This window comes from Parastagonospora nodorum (genome assembly GCF_000146915.1).
Source record: "Parastagonospora nodorum SN15 chromosome Unknown scaffold_3, whole genome shotgun sequence".
In the NCBI taxonomy this organism is placed as follows: Eukaryota; Fungi; Ascomycota; class Dothideomycetes; order Pleosporales; family Phaeosphaeriaceae; genus Parastagonospora; species Parastagonospora nodorum.
This window is the reverse complement of record NW_001884551.1, coordinates 986,038-1,002,621: the sequence shown is the minus strand read 5'-3', so window position 1 is coordinate 1,002,621 and position 16,584 is coordinate 986,038. Positions and strand designations below refer to the sequence as shown.

Below are 16,584 nucleotides of genomic sequence, written 5' to 3'. Positions count from 1 at the left end.
TTACGTATAGCAAAGTTATGCGCTAGTATAATATTTATAGAGTTACTTTATCTTACTAATATAAGAGTCTTTAGCTACCTTAGAAAGTTAAAAACTCTAGCTAATAAAAGCTTACTCTATAATAAGAGTTAGAGCTTATATAATATATTAAAAACTTAATAAAGAGAGAGCTTCTATCTATAAGAGAGATAATATAAAATTTTACTTTATATATAGCTAAGAAAAGAGTTAGTAAGAGCTAAGTTACGTGCTTTATCTACTACTATAAGATTTATCTTATCTCTTAATAGATCTAACTTATAAACTGCATATATTATATAGCTAATTCTAAAGTAAAGTATACTTATTACTTTAAGCTACTATACTTAAAGATTACTTAATATAATATAGAAATACGTTATATATATAATATAGATAAAAAGAGGTTTATAATTAGAGTAATTAATAGAGCAAAATAAGTATTTAGTAGACGCATATATAAGAAGAAAGAGGTTATTTATGCTACTTAGAATAGATTATATAAGTAGATAACTATTATAGTAATAGTCTATATAGATAGCTTAGTATTATCTCTAGATCTTATTTTTAGTGCTACTTCTAGAGCAATATAATTATTCTAGGTAAAGAATATTAACTTTAGTAAGTATAAGGTGTTTATTACTATAACTCTATTAGGTTAGAGTAATAATAATATTAGTATAGCCTAGCTTAAATAAGTATTTAATTAGTATACTAAGAAGAAAGCAGAACGCTTATAGAGACTACTTATTTTAGATAGCTATAGAAGCTACGTAACTATAGATTTTATTAAGTATTATAGCTATAATTGCATCTTATTACTTATATTTCTCTCTTATTTAACTTATATATTATAGCTACTTAATATAGTTATATTTTAGCTACTCTCTAACGCTTATTTATAAGAGCTTATTTATTATATTTAATATAGCTAAGAGCTAGTACTAATAAGAAAAGATAACTTCTTTCTTCTATTTTAGTATATCTAAGTAAATAGCTTTAAGAAAAAGACTATTCTTAAGTCTTTTAAAGCAATAAGCATCTTACTAGCTAATACTAATATTATTCTCTAGAGATTTAAGAAGTAAATACTATAAAGAGAAGAAAATAAGAGAGATAATTATATAAATAGCTAGTAAGAATCTAAGTATTTACTATATTTTATAGTAAAAGATAATATAGAAGAAGTAGCTTAAAAGCTTTACCTTAATTTTTATTATCTCTATATTAAAAATAAGCTACTATACTATAAAAACAAGAGTTTATAGAATACTCTTATTACTAAAAAGAAGTATAAAAAGAGCTATACTCTTACTCTATAGAAGAGCTAGAAGTACTATAGCAGGCAGGCAGTATTATAGTCTTCTTAAAAAGTTACACGAACGCTTATATATAAGAGCACTGCTATAAGAAAGATAAGATAGAGAAGAAACTCTAGAAATTAAAGCTTAAGAAGCTCTATAAGTCTACTAAGCTTCTTAAAAAATAAGAAGCTAAGAAAAGATATATAGCATAGAAAAAAGCTAAAGTAATAAGAGAGAAGAAGAAAGCTAAGAAATAAGCTAAATATAAGTATTAAAAATAGCAGTATAACGCTAAGAAAGCTATATAATTATTCTAAAGAGATAAGTATAAAGCCTTATAAGTAGTCTTCTCTAAGAAGAAGTATTAGAAATGCATTAGAGATACTATAAGTAGTATTTAAGTTCTACTTACTCTATCTTCTTTACTACTTTAGATAATATTATATAGCTATAATATTAAGCTTCTAAGTAAATTTAAATAGTATAAAATAATTGCAAAGTCTTATTTACTAAACTACTAAGAAATCTTATAATAATAGCTATCGTACGCATTATTATAGCCTTATTTTTAAAATAATCTATATAGTATTTAGTGATCGTTACGCAACTCCGATCGCGTCGCGCACGGGCACGTTATGGGGATGGTGATGCGTGCGTCATGATCACGTAACTTAAGCCAACTTGCCCTCCGCGTTCCCGCCCTTTGACTTGCAACCCCTGTAACAATCATGCGAACAATGACATCGTCATCGTGAGGCGTTCCCTATGAGCGATAAGAAAGGCAGTATGCCATCAATCTAGTCCTCGCAGTTCAGCTACAAGTGAAGTACTGCAAACAAGACCTGGATCACGATACCCTATTAATATGTCTCGAACGAAGCCTCAGAATATCGTCATAGTGGGAGGGAGTCTAGGTGGTCTATTCATGGGCGTTGCGCTTAAACGACTCCGCCAGAATCTCAACATCCGGATCCTCGAACGTAACCAAACTCCGTTACTTCAAGATCAAGGCGCCGGACTTGTCGCAAATTCTGATGTATTGCATTTCTTCAGCAAATATGACCATACACGAACGCCTTTGACTGTCACAAGTCACCGGCGACAGTATCTCAACAAGGAGGGAGAGGTCATAGATCGCGAGGATCGAGAGCAGCAAATGACGAGTTGGGATCTGCTGTACCATCTCTTGCGGGCAAATTGTGATGGCGTAAAGAGCGAGTATGCGGAAGTGCCGAAGTCTCAGGAGAATGAAGGTACCTTGTCATACGAGTACGGCTGTACCGCAACAGACATCAAGATTCCGACCTCGACAACAGCCTCCGATATGGACTACTCTGAACCTGTTCAGATCACCATCAAGCACTCTTCAGGGAAGACGTCGATCACAGAGGCAGATCTGGTCATCGCTGCAGACGGGCCGAGTTCAACAATACGAGCAAAATACCACCCTGAGATAAAGCGAACGTATGCTGGCTATGTCGCCTGGCGCGGCACGATTCCGGAAGATCAAGTATCAGAAGAAGCCAAGAAGGTGCTGGTGGAAAGAATTACTTTCTTTCATACGCAGAACACCCAAATCTTGGCTTATGCCATTCCTGGGAAGCATGGAACGCTTGAGCCAGGCAAGCGATTATTAAACTGGGTCTGGTACGTGAACTATAAGGAAGAATCAACAGAACATAGGAACATCATGACCGACAAGGATGGAAAGAGGCACCACATAACACTGCCAGCCGGTGGTGTGCGCGACGACGTGTGGAGCCAACAGAAAGACTTCGCCAAAAGGATATTGCCGTCAGCGTTCGCTGAGCTGGTTGAGAAGACCAAAGTACCTTTTATACAGGCAATCACGGATGTGATATCCCCATCTGCCAATCTTGACTCGGGCAGAGTGTTGCTCATCGGCGATGCATTGGCCGGCGTTCGTCCGCATACTGGTATGAGTTCGAATCAGGCTGCATTAGATGCGATGCAACTCGCAGAGACGATCAACAAGATCATTGGTGGTGCAGGAGAGGAAGTCTTAGAGGATTGGGAGAAGCATGTCATGGAGTATGCGACAGAGCTGCAGAGCCGTGGCGTTTACATTGGCAATCGCAGTCAGTTTGGAGAGCATCCAAAAGCCGACTAAATGATCTTGCATCATCACAACAGAAATAGCCGTTTTGAAGACTGCAGTTTGCATCATGTCTCTCATCTCACTGTCACTCTCACCGCTCACTGTCACTCTCACCGCTCACTTCATGATCACTGCCCAACACCTACCAGTTTTTTTAAGATTCGCTTACGAACAAATTCAACTACCTTACTCAACTGCAAGTCTTGGAGTGGTGCCATCATGTCTTGGCCGGCAAGACCCGTTGAACCCAATGTAGCAGATCACTACTTTGACCTGGGGCTCGACCGGACCGCAACGACTCGGGACGTCAAACTGGCCTATATGCGACTTGCAAAAGTTCACCACCCTGATAAGCGAGGAACGGCGGAGCAAGTGGATGCATTCCAGTTTCGAAAGGCAAGCACTTTGTTCTTCGCAATCTGATGTATGTATCTCTGACATCGAGACTAGGTTAACGAAGCATATGAGATTTTGAAGGACCCTGTGGCGCGAGCAGCCTACGACTACGCGTACCCTCAAGTTTTTCAACTATGGTGCAAATATAACACAGAGCTAGCAGACTGGCAGGCGGAGAACAAGGTAAACGAGCAGCGAAAAGCCCAAGAGAAAAAGTCAAAGCTACGAGCACAAGAGCGACAAGAAAGGGAAGAGCAAGAGCAGCAAAAGTATAACGAAGAGCAAACGCGCAAAGCTCAGGAGGCGAAATGGAGGAGGGAAGAAAAAATGAGGGAGTCACGACTGCGTCAGAAGCAAGCAGAAGAGCACCGCGCGAGAGAGGAAGAGCAGCGTATGCGCGAGGAACAGGAAGCTAGGCGCGTCAAAGAACAAGAGCAGAAGTTTCAGCAAGAGCGAGCGAAAGCTGAGATGGAACGCAAAGAGCGAGAGCGCCAAGAGGCCACGAGAGAGAAGTGGCAAGTCGCGCAGGAACGAGAGCGTCAACAGAGGCTGAGAGCGCAAGAACAGCAAGCAGCGGCAGCAGCTGAACGACTCCGTCAACATCATGAGAAAGAAGCTGCAGATGCAGAGGCCAAATGTCAGAATTCTTACAGCACTCAGAAAGCACAGAAGGACAAACAGCGAGCCGTCGACGAAGAGCGCCTAAAGCAAGAGCAAGCATCCAAGCTTCGCCGCGAAGAACGCCAACGTGAAGCAGACGAGCGCTCTCGCCGCGTCATGCAAGAAGCCCAGGCCCGCCAACGCGAAGTCGCAGAGCAAAAGCTCCGCCTCCAAGCTCCAGATCCTACGACGCCCAAGAAGCGCCCTTATCCTGATACCCCGGACTCGACACCCAATCGCCCTACCAAGACTCCCAAGGTCAAAACCGACAATCTTGCGCTGCGCAATAGCATGGCGCGCATCCACGCCCGCGAGAAGCACATGCAAGCACTCCTGGATCTCGGCGGCATGGGTCACGAAGCTGAGCTCATGGGCGTGTACATTGAACTAGGCTGGGATAGGATGGCCGCAAAGGGCAAGTGCGACTTTTGCAAGCGCAACATTCAGTTGGAGATGTATGTGTGCCCGAGTGGAGAGTCGAAGGCTTGTACGCCGTGCAAGATGAAATTTTGCTATTACAGCTCTTGCTAGGGCTGTCATGGCAGAATTCACTGGGCTTCATACTTGCGCTCTGATGCATTCAGTGGGCTTAAAGAATCGTTCGGGAGATGTCGCGACGTCTGATGGTTTCGGTGGACCTGAAGGGTCATTCAGGAATTCCCCAACGATGAATGCCTTGAGACAGTGGTATGCCAGCTTCGAATAGCACTTGATAGCGAACGAAAGCACAACATCCGTATCCTCTCATGATTATTATGAGTACCGTGCCATTGAACACATACACACATTGCAGAAGTAGAAAAAGGTATGCATCCTACCAAAAATGAAACAGGATATAATGGAACGACTTCAAATATGTCAACAACACAACACTTTACAACCCACTATCCCCCTCGATGAGTATACTCCCATTCTTCGCCCCCACGAAATCTCTCTCCCAACTCTTCCAATTCCTACACCCTTCCTCCACACCCACCAACCCACCATTGCCATCTTTGATCTCATCCATGCGTTCTATAAACTGTACGCCGAGTCCAGCAGACACGTGAAATGGGACATGACAATGCATTAGCCAGACGCCAGAATTGTCTGACTCAAAGGCAAGCACAAGGTACCCTGCCGCCGGCAAAGTAGCCGTGTCACGACGAATAGGATTATCAGTTTTGAGCCGGGAAACATCACCAGACCAGACAGTGTTGGCAGCCTGATCAAGGATGTAGAAGTCATGGCCGTGGAGGTGAATGGGATGAGCAACGGCGGGTCCGTCGACGATGGCGTCTTGTTGAATGATCCAGTATTGCCACTGTGTAGGACGTCAGTCGTCATGCATGCATGCGAGGATGATGTATGTACCTGATCCTTCTCGCCGACCTTGAACACATTCCGCTGCGAATCGAACGTGTCGTTGCCATCGATGATGTGCTGCAGCGTTGGATACGCGGGATCGATCAGCATGGGACTGTCGTTGACGAGCCACTGCACTAGATTGCCACTTCCCGCTGTGTTGGTGAACCCGACCTTCATCTCCTCGGGCAGTTTCTGCGGCACCGTGGTCTTGACGTACGGTGTGACGGATTCGTCATAGCAGCCTGTTGGCAACGGTGCTGCAGCAGTCGAGTTGGGCTCGCCTGACGCGGCGCCTGCATATCGGAAGATACTGCGGATGTTGGCGGCGTTTGTGTTGGGCCCATCGCATGTACCGCCGCCTGTGCCTACGCGCATCCAATAGTTGGAGGTGGTGGCGTTGGCGTGGATGATGACATCGTATCGTTGGCCTTTGGGCGGGTGGGTCAGTGTAAGGTTACACGGTAGATTGATCGACTGTGCATATTCGTGGGCTTGCAGGGAGATGGCTGCAACGCGTGATTTCGAACCCACTTACCGACTGCGATGCTGAGTGAATCAGTCTCATATGGCACAAGGGGAACAAGGTCAGCGGCCACAACGGTGAATCTGTGGCCATCAAGTCCCACGTGCGCCCAGTTGTTGATGCCGACGTTAATCAGGCGGAGTAAGTGAGACTTTCCAGGAGTCAAGGTAGTTTCGGCGTACTTCCCTCCAGACGACGAGGTCATGGACCCGTTAATTAGCATATTATCAGCAATCGGAGGTCCAGTTGCATGCAGTGCCGCAGCGTTGACGGTAAATATGGACGGGTGGAACCAGTCCGTAATAGGGTATGTGCCAAGATCGATGTCGTAGTTCGCTGTTGATGGACCATGAATGACAATCGTTCCCCAGAGCCCGTCGCCATACTGGACTGAGTAGTGCGAGTGATACCACTGCCGCAATTAGACACGACGTCCGCAAGCCATCTCAACATGCACTTACAGTGGTACCGTATTGCGTGGCCTGGAAGCGATACAGCCTCGTCTCTCCAGGCGTGATGGGACATTCAGTGAGGCCGTTCACGCCGTCCATCTGGTTTGTTCCCAACTGCCTCATGCCATGCCAGTGAAGTCCAGTTCCATTGGTAGTGAGGTGACTCGTTACTGAGATCTCGAGGATATCGCCCCAATCGGCAACAATGCTCTGGTACAGTCAGCACTAGGATGAGGTTGCTGGTCGACCGTTGACTTACCGGTCCGGGTACCTGACCGTTGACAACCATGACCTGCTTTGGGAATCCATCCGGAGACAAAACCTCGTTGGTGATGTCGAGATGATACTGCGATTATTGGTTACAGACTCGAACGAGCAAGGGTTAACTTACCTTTACAACTTTGCCTGTGTTTGGCCAACTCTCGTCCATGTCGGTATTGATGTCGAAATCACCATACCAATGGCCTCTTGATGACGGGCCATGATCGATCTGTCCACTGGTAGGGTATCCGTCCTGCCTTTTCTGAACGTACTCGTGATTCGGTAGACCGTATTCTTTCCAAGGCACAGCTGGCCTAAGCAGCTCTGTTGACGGAACGATGAGTGGTGCGGCGAGTGGATATAGCAAGGCTGCCAGGGTAGCTATCTTGGCTACTGAGAAGACCATTATGAAAATGAATTCCTCGGAAGGAAATTATGGCACATTCCAGGTGCGATCCTGTATGAACCAAAAGCGACTATTGCCTGAGAAACTCAGCCTTAAAAAGAAAGACAGGAGGTAACTTGGCCTCCAGAAAGAGGGTGACACGAATGATTATATCTTCAGCATGGCATGGCAAGCCTATAAACTAACAAAGGCCTTCAAGTCGATGATCGATGCACTTGAATCACGCTGGCGCTATCAGGTCCGTATTGTGGAGACAACAGGGCTGACACCACTAGTATTTGCCCCATCGTGGAAAATAACGCCGTGTGGGTGACAGTGCCATGACCGCCATCGAAACGAAGTGCGGCACGCGAGCGGCAGGTAAGCTAGGACAGCGTGGTCGTCAAAAGGTAAGTGACCAAGGCATATCAGCCCTAAGCAATTGGCGAAGACTTTTCATTGGTCTAGTCTGACACCGGCTTTGGCGATTCGCGTATAGGCTCAGCGAATGCAGCTAGTCGTAGCGATGTCAAGAGTGCAAGCACGCAGTGAATATCTATGTGTAAGCTCAACGGATGGCAGCCAAGCCTTGAGGAGTGCAGATAACGGTGGGTTCCAAAGGTTTAAGCAGCCATGTTCGGTCAGAGACATGTCGGTCGTGCAGAGAGCGGAGTTTTGGCATGCAGAGTGGCGTGTGAGATGCGGGAGTAGATGCCGTAACAGGCAATGGACAGACGTTGGGTCGGGCATTATATGATGTCAAAGCTATGCCTCGCAGAAGATGTCAGGCCCTCTGCAGCAAGAGCAAGTATGGACATGAAGGAAGCTCAATGTGGACGAGACGATGGTTCTTTCTAACGATACGCTAGGTCCATTTGAGGTTTAGTGAGGTGTGGCATCCCGGATTGTCGATGGGGAATGGGGAGCCGACAACATCACCGCCGCATCTTTGACCTGTCAGAACCTTCGATTCAGGCAGCCATGGATGAAAAATCTGCAACATACCATGCCATTCAGACAAGTGCCGGCTATCGAATTCGCCAAACACGTCTTGGCCGCACTTCTCAGACACTTCGCTTCGGGATTGACAGCGACAGAGAGACAGCGACAGAGACATATGGCGTCCTCCGAGTCGTGGACTGAAGCAGGAACGATGGACAACTGAGCTGCCATTGCTGCGAGTTTGATGGCCCGGCCTAGCCGCGATGAAGTTAGCCCTGCCATTGCCGAGGTTGGTGTGTTGTACCAGTCGATTCTGAGTCCTGATGGATTCCCAAAGTCGCTTGTAAGGCGCGGTTGAATCCTGGAGTGTGCCGTCCTTGCACACTTCGAAAGACTCCAAACGGATGACCAGCGCTCAGGCAGTAGTCCAATCCACTCGATCTGTCAAATGGAGATGGCCAACACGCCAAAGTGAGAATGTATGCATCCACCGGCATGTTCGTAAGACCTACACCTTCTTCCGTATCACCACGTAGTGAAATGCGGCAACTCCATCTTACATGCATTGGTGGGCTGAAGAGCGTCTCTTCGTGTGTCTTTGTGTGCCATGGATGGGCAAATCAATATGTGATCCCAGACTGTGCTCGATTGGGATTTAGTATTCTCCTGCGAAATGAGGCTCGGAGCGAATGTGAATCTTAGCATAACGTCAGCATACCTTTCCACTCCTTCTCATTGAAGTGTGTTAATGCTTGGTTGTGCCACGTCCGATAACAGTAAGAAGAGGTCTGTTTACGAGGAATTGTTTTCGACTTGGTAGAGCGGAGGGAGGTGGTTAATTTTATTCTACATACAGGTCAAAATTAGCTTACTACACTTTTAGATCATAGGCAAGTGTACCATATTGCTAGAGCGCGAGACGTCGGAGTTGGTTCCTTGATCTAAGCCTTCTATCTCGTAGCGCGGCGCGCTACAGCCATGGCGGATCTGACATGAAAATGTGAACGTGGCTGACAAGAAGCATGAATTGGTATAGTAGACAGGAAAGGAAGAGCGTTGATCGAGTCGACGGAGTGCAGTGAGGTCAGTGAGTCCATGACCGCTATCACTGCCCCTGCCCCCTTGGCAGCCGTGTGGTCGTACATTTAAGTGGGCAACCAGAACTCCATCCTGAACTCGCGGAGAATAGAATGTGTTGCATTTTCCATCCTTTCATGTATGCTACGGACGCTGTGCAACAGTATCATTCGCTTGGATAAAATCGCTTCGACCAATAGGCAAGGGTAGATCTTGTATGCATATATGTACATGAGTAGATGGTATCTTCTTCAACGCTGAACTATACAACTACTGCGGCTCTTCGACGGCGCCTAGAGCTTCACCAACCTTCACTGTCGAGCCTTGTTCAATGTTCCACTTGAACCCGCCTTTACGATGGCCAGCGTAGCCCTCGTCGAGACTTGGTCGGATGCCCTTTGGTGCCTCGAAGACGAGGACGATGGTGCTGCCTAGCTGGAAGCCACCCATCTCCTCACCACGCTTAAGTGAGTATCCGCCCAACACTCTGCTGGCGCTAGTATATGAAGCTTCCGCGAAGCCAGAGTAGGGCTCTCCACGCGCCGCAGCTTCTTCAGCCGCGCGATCTGCCGCGGTATCGGTGGTCAGGGAATTGGTCCGTAGCTCGCGATCGAAGTTGATCTTGATGGAGCCAACGTTCGTCGCGCCAACGGGAGTGTAAGAGAAGAAACCCCATCGCCAGCGACCGAGTAGGACGACGCGCTCATTCAAAGTGAACAGACCCGGCATGCGGCGCTGGAGGAAGGGCGATACGCTATAAAGCTCTCCTGCGAAGTGGCGACGGCTTTCAACGACCCATGATACAGGCGAGTGGAAGCGGTGGTAGTCGCCAGGGGCGAGGTAGATGACGCAGTAGTACAGGGCAGTAGGTGTCTTGTTCGACGCGGGTGCCCACCAGGGCCGCTCGGCTTCACTCAAAGCAAGGTCAGCACGCACTTCGGCCTCGGAAGATGCCCTGGGTGCTGTCGACTGGTCGGTGGGCATGTCGGTGGGCTTTCCCTCCTTTGGCCAAGGTCCGGAAAACAGATTAGGAAGGGTATACGATATGCCGTTTACTCGAGCGAACTCCTCGTCTGCGCGTACGACATCCTCTTCGGCGTTCTTCTCGTGTGTATCTGAGGTTTTGACCTGAGAGTCTACGATGTTTGTGGAGGGCTTTGTGGGGCGGACGGAGCCCAAGAGAGCGTCGAGGCTGTAGGTGACACCCTTGACTTGCTCAACCTCGCCATGCTCGATTGTTCCAAACTGGATGACCTTGCCATCGGCGGGCGAGAGGACGGCATTCGGGTTGGGGTCAAGTGGGCGTACCCCAGGTTTCAAGGTGCGGTAGAAGAAAGCGGCGAGGTTGGGGTAGACGTGCAGGTCGGGTTCAGATACTTCGGAGAGGCTAGTCTTGTTAGCATCATCATGTCACTGCGTACTTGAGATACTCACTTGACGCCAAAGATCCACGAGTAGAGTTTGAAGCCAGGAACTCGTAGGTAGTATGGAATGTCAATCTCGTTGAAGCGGCCCCATAGTCTCGAGACGGCCTTGAGTGGCAGGGTGGACATGACCTGTACCGACCTGTGACGCTCATTAGCATGCAGCCAATGGACAGCGAGAGGCGCACACTGACCATGGTCCACTCGGCCGTATCCTCTCACGCTTCTTCGGGCGCCCTTGGGGATCTACTTGGACCTCGTCTGGAAGGTCCTTGTTCGCACCTGCAGTATGCTTTTCTCTCCGCTGTATGCGATACAGCTGGAATGCGCCGAGGAAGCCAACACCAAGGGCGATTGGTATCGGCTTCCACTCAACTTTGGTCTTTTTGAGTGCCGAGTTCAGCCGCGACCGGAACGACTCTTTTCTGTGGAAATTTTGCTGGTCAAATGCGGTGCGCGAGGAGGAGAATGTGCGGGAAGGCGGTGTCATGCGCCCACGACACAGAATTGGGTGTGGACATTGCGGCCGTACGTTCGCTCGTATGAGCTGGCGGGAGGGTGCAGAGGCCATGGCTATTGCATTGCTCGAGAGTCGTCAGGCTGCTCGATTCCAGATGTACGGATCGGACTGTATCTTGAATGTTCTGTCGGCGAATAATGATGGAGAGGCGTCGCGTGGGAAAAGAGTTGCTTCGTGAACCAATGACGTAGAGAGGATGGCCTTAGCGCGCGGCGTTCGTTCATCAAGCTTCCCGCTGTCACAGGCGCGAAGACATCTCGGACTATTCCGATCGACGGCAGCAATTGTGCGGTGAGGCTACGACTCGCCTTTATGTGACTTCCTTCGCGACTACAGTCATAGTTTACAAGTGGCGGCGCGAGTGAATCGATGAGTCCTTGCCCCATTGCTGAGTCGGCGACTTAAATGCAACGTATGCAAACACGGGCGCAGCTCGACAACCACCACCGCCAAAACACTTTGCATTTCCTTGGGCTATCGTAGAGAACATTCAAGATGGCGGACGAACCTTCGACCCTTAACCTGAAGATTCTTTCACCGTCGACCGAAGTAGAGGGCGGCGTCAGCTTCACAGATCTCCCCACTACTACCACGATCAAAGAGCTGCGGAGACGGATACAGGATGCGGTGCCTTCTAAGCCGGCTCCAGAGCGCATGCGCTTGATCTATAGAGGCCGGGTGGTAGCAAACGACGCCGACACACTGGGAAATGTGTTTGGGGCTGAGAACGTACGAGGTTCCGTGACTGTCCGCATAACGTAGCTAACGGTAGCAAACAGATACATGAAAGTAAAGACCAGAGCCTCCATATGGTGATCCGCGAGCTGCCGCCTTCTAGCAGCGCTTCATCTTCACCTGGCCCACGATCCTCGACAGCGCCACCCAATCCGTTCCGACCCGCGCAAGCACCAGCAGCGGCCAGTCCCCTGCAGACCAACCCGTTCCGCGCAGTACCACAGGCTCGACCGGCTTCACAACCACAAGTCGCGCCCCAGCCGCATCACCACCATCACCACCCGCACCTTCATCACCCCCACGTGGCAGGGGCTCCAAACGCCTTCCCGATTCCCCTTCCGCCTGTCGTCCAGCAACAGCTCGCGCAAACGTTGGCCATGGCTCAGAATGCTCAGCTGAACAATGGGCAGCCGCTTCCTACGCAGGATCAGCCACAGAGTGAGCGCAACCCTGTCCCGGAGAATGTAGCGCAACCCCCGCCAATGGGTCTGCCACCGCTGCCAGGCTTCGCGGCCCCCGCCGATGGCAGAGCAGTGCGGCAAGAAGGCATCGGACCCACCGGGGAGCGATGGAGCGTCACATACAGCAGCACGACCATTCCCAACCAGCCACCGCAACCAATGATCGCGCGGACGTTTATGCCACCTACCTTCGCACTTCCACCCCGCCCGACTGGCTCTCCTGCACCCACTGAAGCCATAGACCGCCTTCTGCCCCGCATGAGAGTGATCTTGCAGAGCGCAAGGCAAGAGATGGAGAATGTGAGGTTGTTGCTGCAACCTTCTGGACAGCAAACCGCGCAGTCGGCGCCCTTTTCATCGACAAGTCCTCCAGCATGGCGGCTCGAGCGTATTCGCCTGCATGTACAGACCATGGCACAGAATCTCAACCTGGTCGAGCGTGGCTTGCACGTGATTGCTGCCGATGCCTCCATGACAAACAATCCAGACGTAGTGGCGCTTCGGCAGTCTGCAACTGAGCTAAGAGGACATCTGGAAGACCTTAGCAGGACAATGGGTCAGCAAGGGGCTGTTTCCGCTGGCACACAAGGAGGCTTGACGACAGCAGTACCAGCACCATCACCTCCTTCTCAAGCTGCGGGCAGTGCTGCCATGCCTACCCTACCCTCCGAAGCACCACAAGAGCTATTCCTCCTATCAAGTCCCCAGGGTCCAGTTGGCCTGCTTTTCGATCAACGTGGTACCTATATGACGGCCCCTATGGTCCAGACGCTACCCTTTCAAACCTTTACGAACCAGTTTGCTCAAAACAGACAGCTTATAGCTGGACTGGGACAGCACATGGCGCAAAGCTCTCAACTACATGCTCAGAACGCACAAAGCTCAAATACCTCGCAACCGCAGCTAGCTAACCTACAGCCAACCCCAACACAACCCGCAGGACAGAGACAAGAGCAAGCTCATGTTCAGGACCATGCTCAAGCACAACCACAAAACCAAGCAGCAAATCAGGACGCGAACGCGAACGCCAACCAGCCCCCTAACCCTGCTGGCGATAATGACCGTGTCGGCAATATCGCTGGCCATCTGTGGCTTCTCTTCAAACTCGCTTGTTTCGTCTACTTTTTCTCTGGTACTGGCTGGTACAAGTCCATCCTCCTTGGTCTCATCGCCGGCGGAGTGTATCTAGCTCAACTCGGCATGTTTGAAGAGCAATTTCGAGTCATTCGCCAGCACCTTGAAGCCGTTCTGCCTGTTGGGGCCCTTGCCGAGCGCGCAGCGCAACCTGTACGACCCGCACAACCTGGAAGGAACATGACGCCTGAAGAAGCGGCACGGAGATTGCTGCAACAGCAGCAGGATCAGCGAGTGGGCTGGCTTAGAGATAGTGTGCGCACAGTTGAGCGCTCACTCGCGATCTTCGTGGCGAGCCTGTGGCCTGGTATCGGTGAGAGGATGGTGCATGCACAAGAAGAGAGAATCAGAGCGGAGAGGGCCGCTGAAGAAGAAAGACAGAGACAGGCCGAAGAGGAGCAGAAGAAGAGGGAGGACGAGGCTAGAGAGCAAGATGAGAAGAAGGGAGAGCCGACTTCTGCAGTGGAGGAGCCTGCGGAGGGTTCGAGTGCAAAGGGCAAAGAGAGGGCTGAAGTCGCTCCGATTGAGGACTCGTGAAGTACACTGTGAGTACAATATTTATAAAGCACGTCGTTTCTGGAGCGGAATTCTAGCGAAGATATCTATGACATTTACATATTAGTTTCCCATGTGTCTGGGCTCCAATCGTGCATATATGAACGTTCAAGCACGTATACTGCTTACCATTGACGATTTTGTTGGGAGATGAACCATCTTCCTGAACAATACCGACCGAGGAACATGTCAGATCGGTGAGTGTCCGCGTGTATTCACCATCACCAACAAACTCTATACCAATTAATGTGAAGTCTGACTAACAACTGTCTCTGGTAGGGCGAGTTTCTCTTCACATGCCGATTGAGTCGATTTGACTGCCGACTTATCCAAAATCATCGTAGATCGTGTCCCCTTCACTTCGACCATATGAATTCACATCAGCCCACATTTTCTTCTCTCTACTCGTATCCTTGATCATCTACATACCTTAATGATTAAGATTTGAGGAGGACTCGTATGCCATACATTGTACCAAGGCCAGTGTTTGTAGGAGCTCTCTAAGCAACATTGTCTCAATACCGCAATACAGCGTCCCGACGCACAAAATCTCTTTTCCAATGTCAATCTGTTTGCCGTAGGCGCAAGTCTTGGCGCGGCCTGCACGCTCGCTTCTATTATGCCTATCCGCCTTGGACCCACTGCACTCAACGGCAACAACTACAGCGCTCAACTACCGCGTCTCTGGCTCTTGACCTACGGCCCCCTTCACGCATGACAGTGGCGCAATAGTGACCTGTGTAGCTATCAAACACTTCGGCGTGCCTCATTGGCACTGCGCTCCATTGTTGTATCCGCGAATTGCCTCTGGGATACTGACAACTCGCCATTTGGTCTGCTGACTTCCGCAAAACTCTACTAGCCATCCAACATGTGCTTTGGACCCCACAGTCTGCCAGCTTCCCTATTTTCGAAGAATGCCTCCGCTCAGTACCATGGCGCTGACACACCCGACGAGCCTGATTCTGGGCTGGAACTGGATCTTCGAGGCCGTAAACATGTCAACCAGCAAGACAACGCCGACGCCTTGTATTGGATGCAGGATGACACTGGCAGTGCGTTCATAGCCTTTGCTGATCCTGGAGAAGCCAGTGCCAATGCATTTCGCACGTTCATTCAAGGACGCCTCCCGCATGATCTCGTTAGGGATGAGTACGGTCGTATCACGCCTATCGCGCAGGTGTCTCACGACCATCTGCCTACACTACAAGCGCAACTGTGGCTGCACAAGTACGCTGGAGAGGCGCACACGCCAATGCTAGTGGACAAGTGCGGTCCAATTATCCAGCATATGTCACATGATCCGCCGCAACTATCAGACAGCAATGCCATGACGGAAAAGATGCTCTTGGTTGCAAGTCACTTCACTTTCATCGTTGGCCTGCTACAATGTACGTTCAGACGCTATCTCACCGTGACGTACTAACAATAATAGCAAAATACATCTTCGTCCACCGCAAGAAGTCCAACAGCACATGTGAGCTGCCTGGCTGTCAAAAGCAGTCCGGCACGCAACCAGTCGTTCCGACAATCGTTAACCTGGAGCCATTGATCCACTGGGCAACTGTCACCTTAGCAGCCGATATCTCTCTGTGTCGCGGCCGCGTCCAGGCTTTCAGACGTGACGGCGAGAAATGCGGTGATCCTTTGTGGACGCAGGCCATCAGGAAATTTATGCCTGAAAATGCACCGTCCTACTGTTTGGATTGTCTGGAGATGCTGATGGATAATCGCGTGCCGATTATGGCAAGTCTGGATCGTCGGAGTGTATCGAATTCGTTCACGGCGATCAATGCTCAGCCTGCCTATTTGACCGAAGCTGAGTTCTTGAGGGATTCGATTGGCGGATCAGAGAAACACGTCGAGCATGGTGATTATCGAACAGTGGCTCGCGTTTATGAGTTGCCGGCTTCTCGCAATAGCCCAGATGTCCAGACTCGTGCTGTAAGTCCTTGCTTGAGTCCCTTGTTTGAACTCTTGTCCTGTCTGTATACGATGCTAATAAAGGCAGGCTCCTCTCAACCTCGATGGTGCTTGCGATGTGCGACCGGATGAAGATTCACACAATGTTGTCGGATCTGATTGTTGGGTCACCTCCTGTGATAAGGCATCAGCCCGTCTTAGTGACAGCAACGGTCCAGAAAGTGACTCTGCGAGTTCAGCTACAGATACAACACCATTATACGTCAGATACTTCCACGCCACAATCCCTCCCTGGCGCTGTGCCTCAAGATGATATCCGTTCTTCGCGCTGGGCTACGATCAACAATT

At 49.4% G+C, this 16,584-nt stretch overlaps 8 protein-coding genes across 8 annotated transcripts; 4 read left to right on the top strand and 4 right to left on the bottom strand.

Moving 5' to 3' along the window:
- Positions 1 to 2,187: 2,187 nt before the first annotated feature.
- On the top strand, positions 2,188 to 5,028 carry SNOG_02301 (hypothetical protein; the record flags this gene model as incomplete). The annotated part of the gene is made up of 2 exons (XM_001792861.1): positions 2,188 to 3,421; positions 4,001 to 5,028. The coding sequence occupies 2 exons, from the start codon at positions 2,188 to 2,190 to the stop codon at positions 5,026 to 5,028; spliced, it is 2,262 nt and encodes a 753-aa protein (XP_001792913.1).
- Positions 5,029 to 5,371: 343 nt separating this feature from the next.
- SNOG_02299 (hypothetical protein) lies at positions 5,372 to 7,486 on the bottom strand (the record flags this gene model as incomplete). Its single annotated transcript, XM_001792860.1, has 6 exons — positions 5,372 to 5,800; positions 5,851 to 6,272; positions 6,380 to 6,752; positions 6,829 to 7,029; positions 7,079 to 7,165; positions 7,211 to 7,486. The coding sequence occupies 6 exons, from the start codon at positions 7,484 to 7,486 to the stop codon at positions 5,372 to 5,374; spliced, it is 1,788 nt and encodes a 595-aa protein (XP_001792912.1).
- Positions 7,487 to 7,806: 320 nt separating this feature from the next.
- Positions 7,807 to 8,017, top strand: SNOG_02298 (hypothetical protein; the record flags this gene model as incomplete). The annotated part of the gene is made up of 2 exons (XM_001792859.1): positions 7,807 to 7,875; positions 7,934 to 8,017. The coding sequence occupies 2 exons, from the start codon at positions 7,807 to 7,809 to the stop codon at positions 8,015 to 8,017; spliced, it is 153 nt and encodes a 50-aa protein (XP_001792911.1).
- Positions 8,018 to 8,330: 313 nt separating this feature from the next.
- SNOG_02297 (hypothetical protein) lies at positions 8,331 to 8,638 on the bottom strand (the record flags this gene model as incomplete). The annotated part of the gene is made up of 2 exons (XM_001792858.1): positions 8,331 to 8,429; positions 8,471 to 8,638. The coding sequence occupies 2 exons, from the start codon at positions 8,636 to 8,638 to the stop codon at positions 8,331 to 8,333; spliced, it is 267 nt and encodes an 88-aa protein (XP_001792910.1).
- A 1,116-nt stretch (positions 8,639 to 9,754) lies between these two features.
- Positions 9,755 to 11,037, bottom strand: SNOG_02296 (hypothetical protein; the record flags this gene model as incomplete). The annotated part of the gene is made up of 2 exons (XM_001792857.1): positions 9,755 to 10,871; positions 10,919 to 11,037. 2 exons carry the CDS (start codon positions 11,035 to 11,037, stop codon positions 9,755 to 9,757), a joined length of 1,236 nt encoding a protein of 411 aa, XP_001792909.1.
- A 1,503-nt stretch (positions 11,038 to 12,540) lies between these two features.
- On the top strand, positions 12,541 to 14,295 carry SNOG_02295 (hypothetical protein; the record flags this gene model as incomplete). Its single annotated transcript, XM_001792856.1, has 2 exons — positions 12,541 to 13,363; positions 13,565 to 14,295. 2 exons carry the CDS (start codon positions 12,541 to 12,543, stop codon positions 14,293 to 14,295), a joined length of 1,554 nt encoding a protein of 517 aa, XP_001792908.1.
- An 889-nt stretch (positions 14,296 to 15,184) lies between these two features.
- On the top strand, positions 15,185 to 16,549 carry SNOG_02294 (hypothetical protein; the record flags this gene model as incomplete). Its single annotated transcript, XM_001792854.1, has 3 exons — positions 15,185 to 15,704; positions 15,749 to 16,257; positions 16,325 to 16,549. The coding sequence occupies 3 exons, from the start codon at positions 15,185 to 15,187 to the stop codon at positions 16,547 to 16,549; spliced, it is 1,254 nt and encodes a 417-aa protein (XP_001792906.1).
- On the bottom strand, positions 15,218 to 15,448 carry SNOG_20022 (hypothetical protein; the record flags this gene model as incomplete). Its single annotated transcript, XM_001792855.1, has 1 exon — positions 15,218 to 15,448. The coding sequence occupies one exon, from the start codon at positions 15,446 to 15,448 to the stop codon at positions 15,218 to 15,220; it is 231 nt and encodes a 76-aa protein (XP_001792907.1).
- Positions 16,550 to 16,584: the final 35 nt, after the last annotated feature.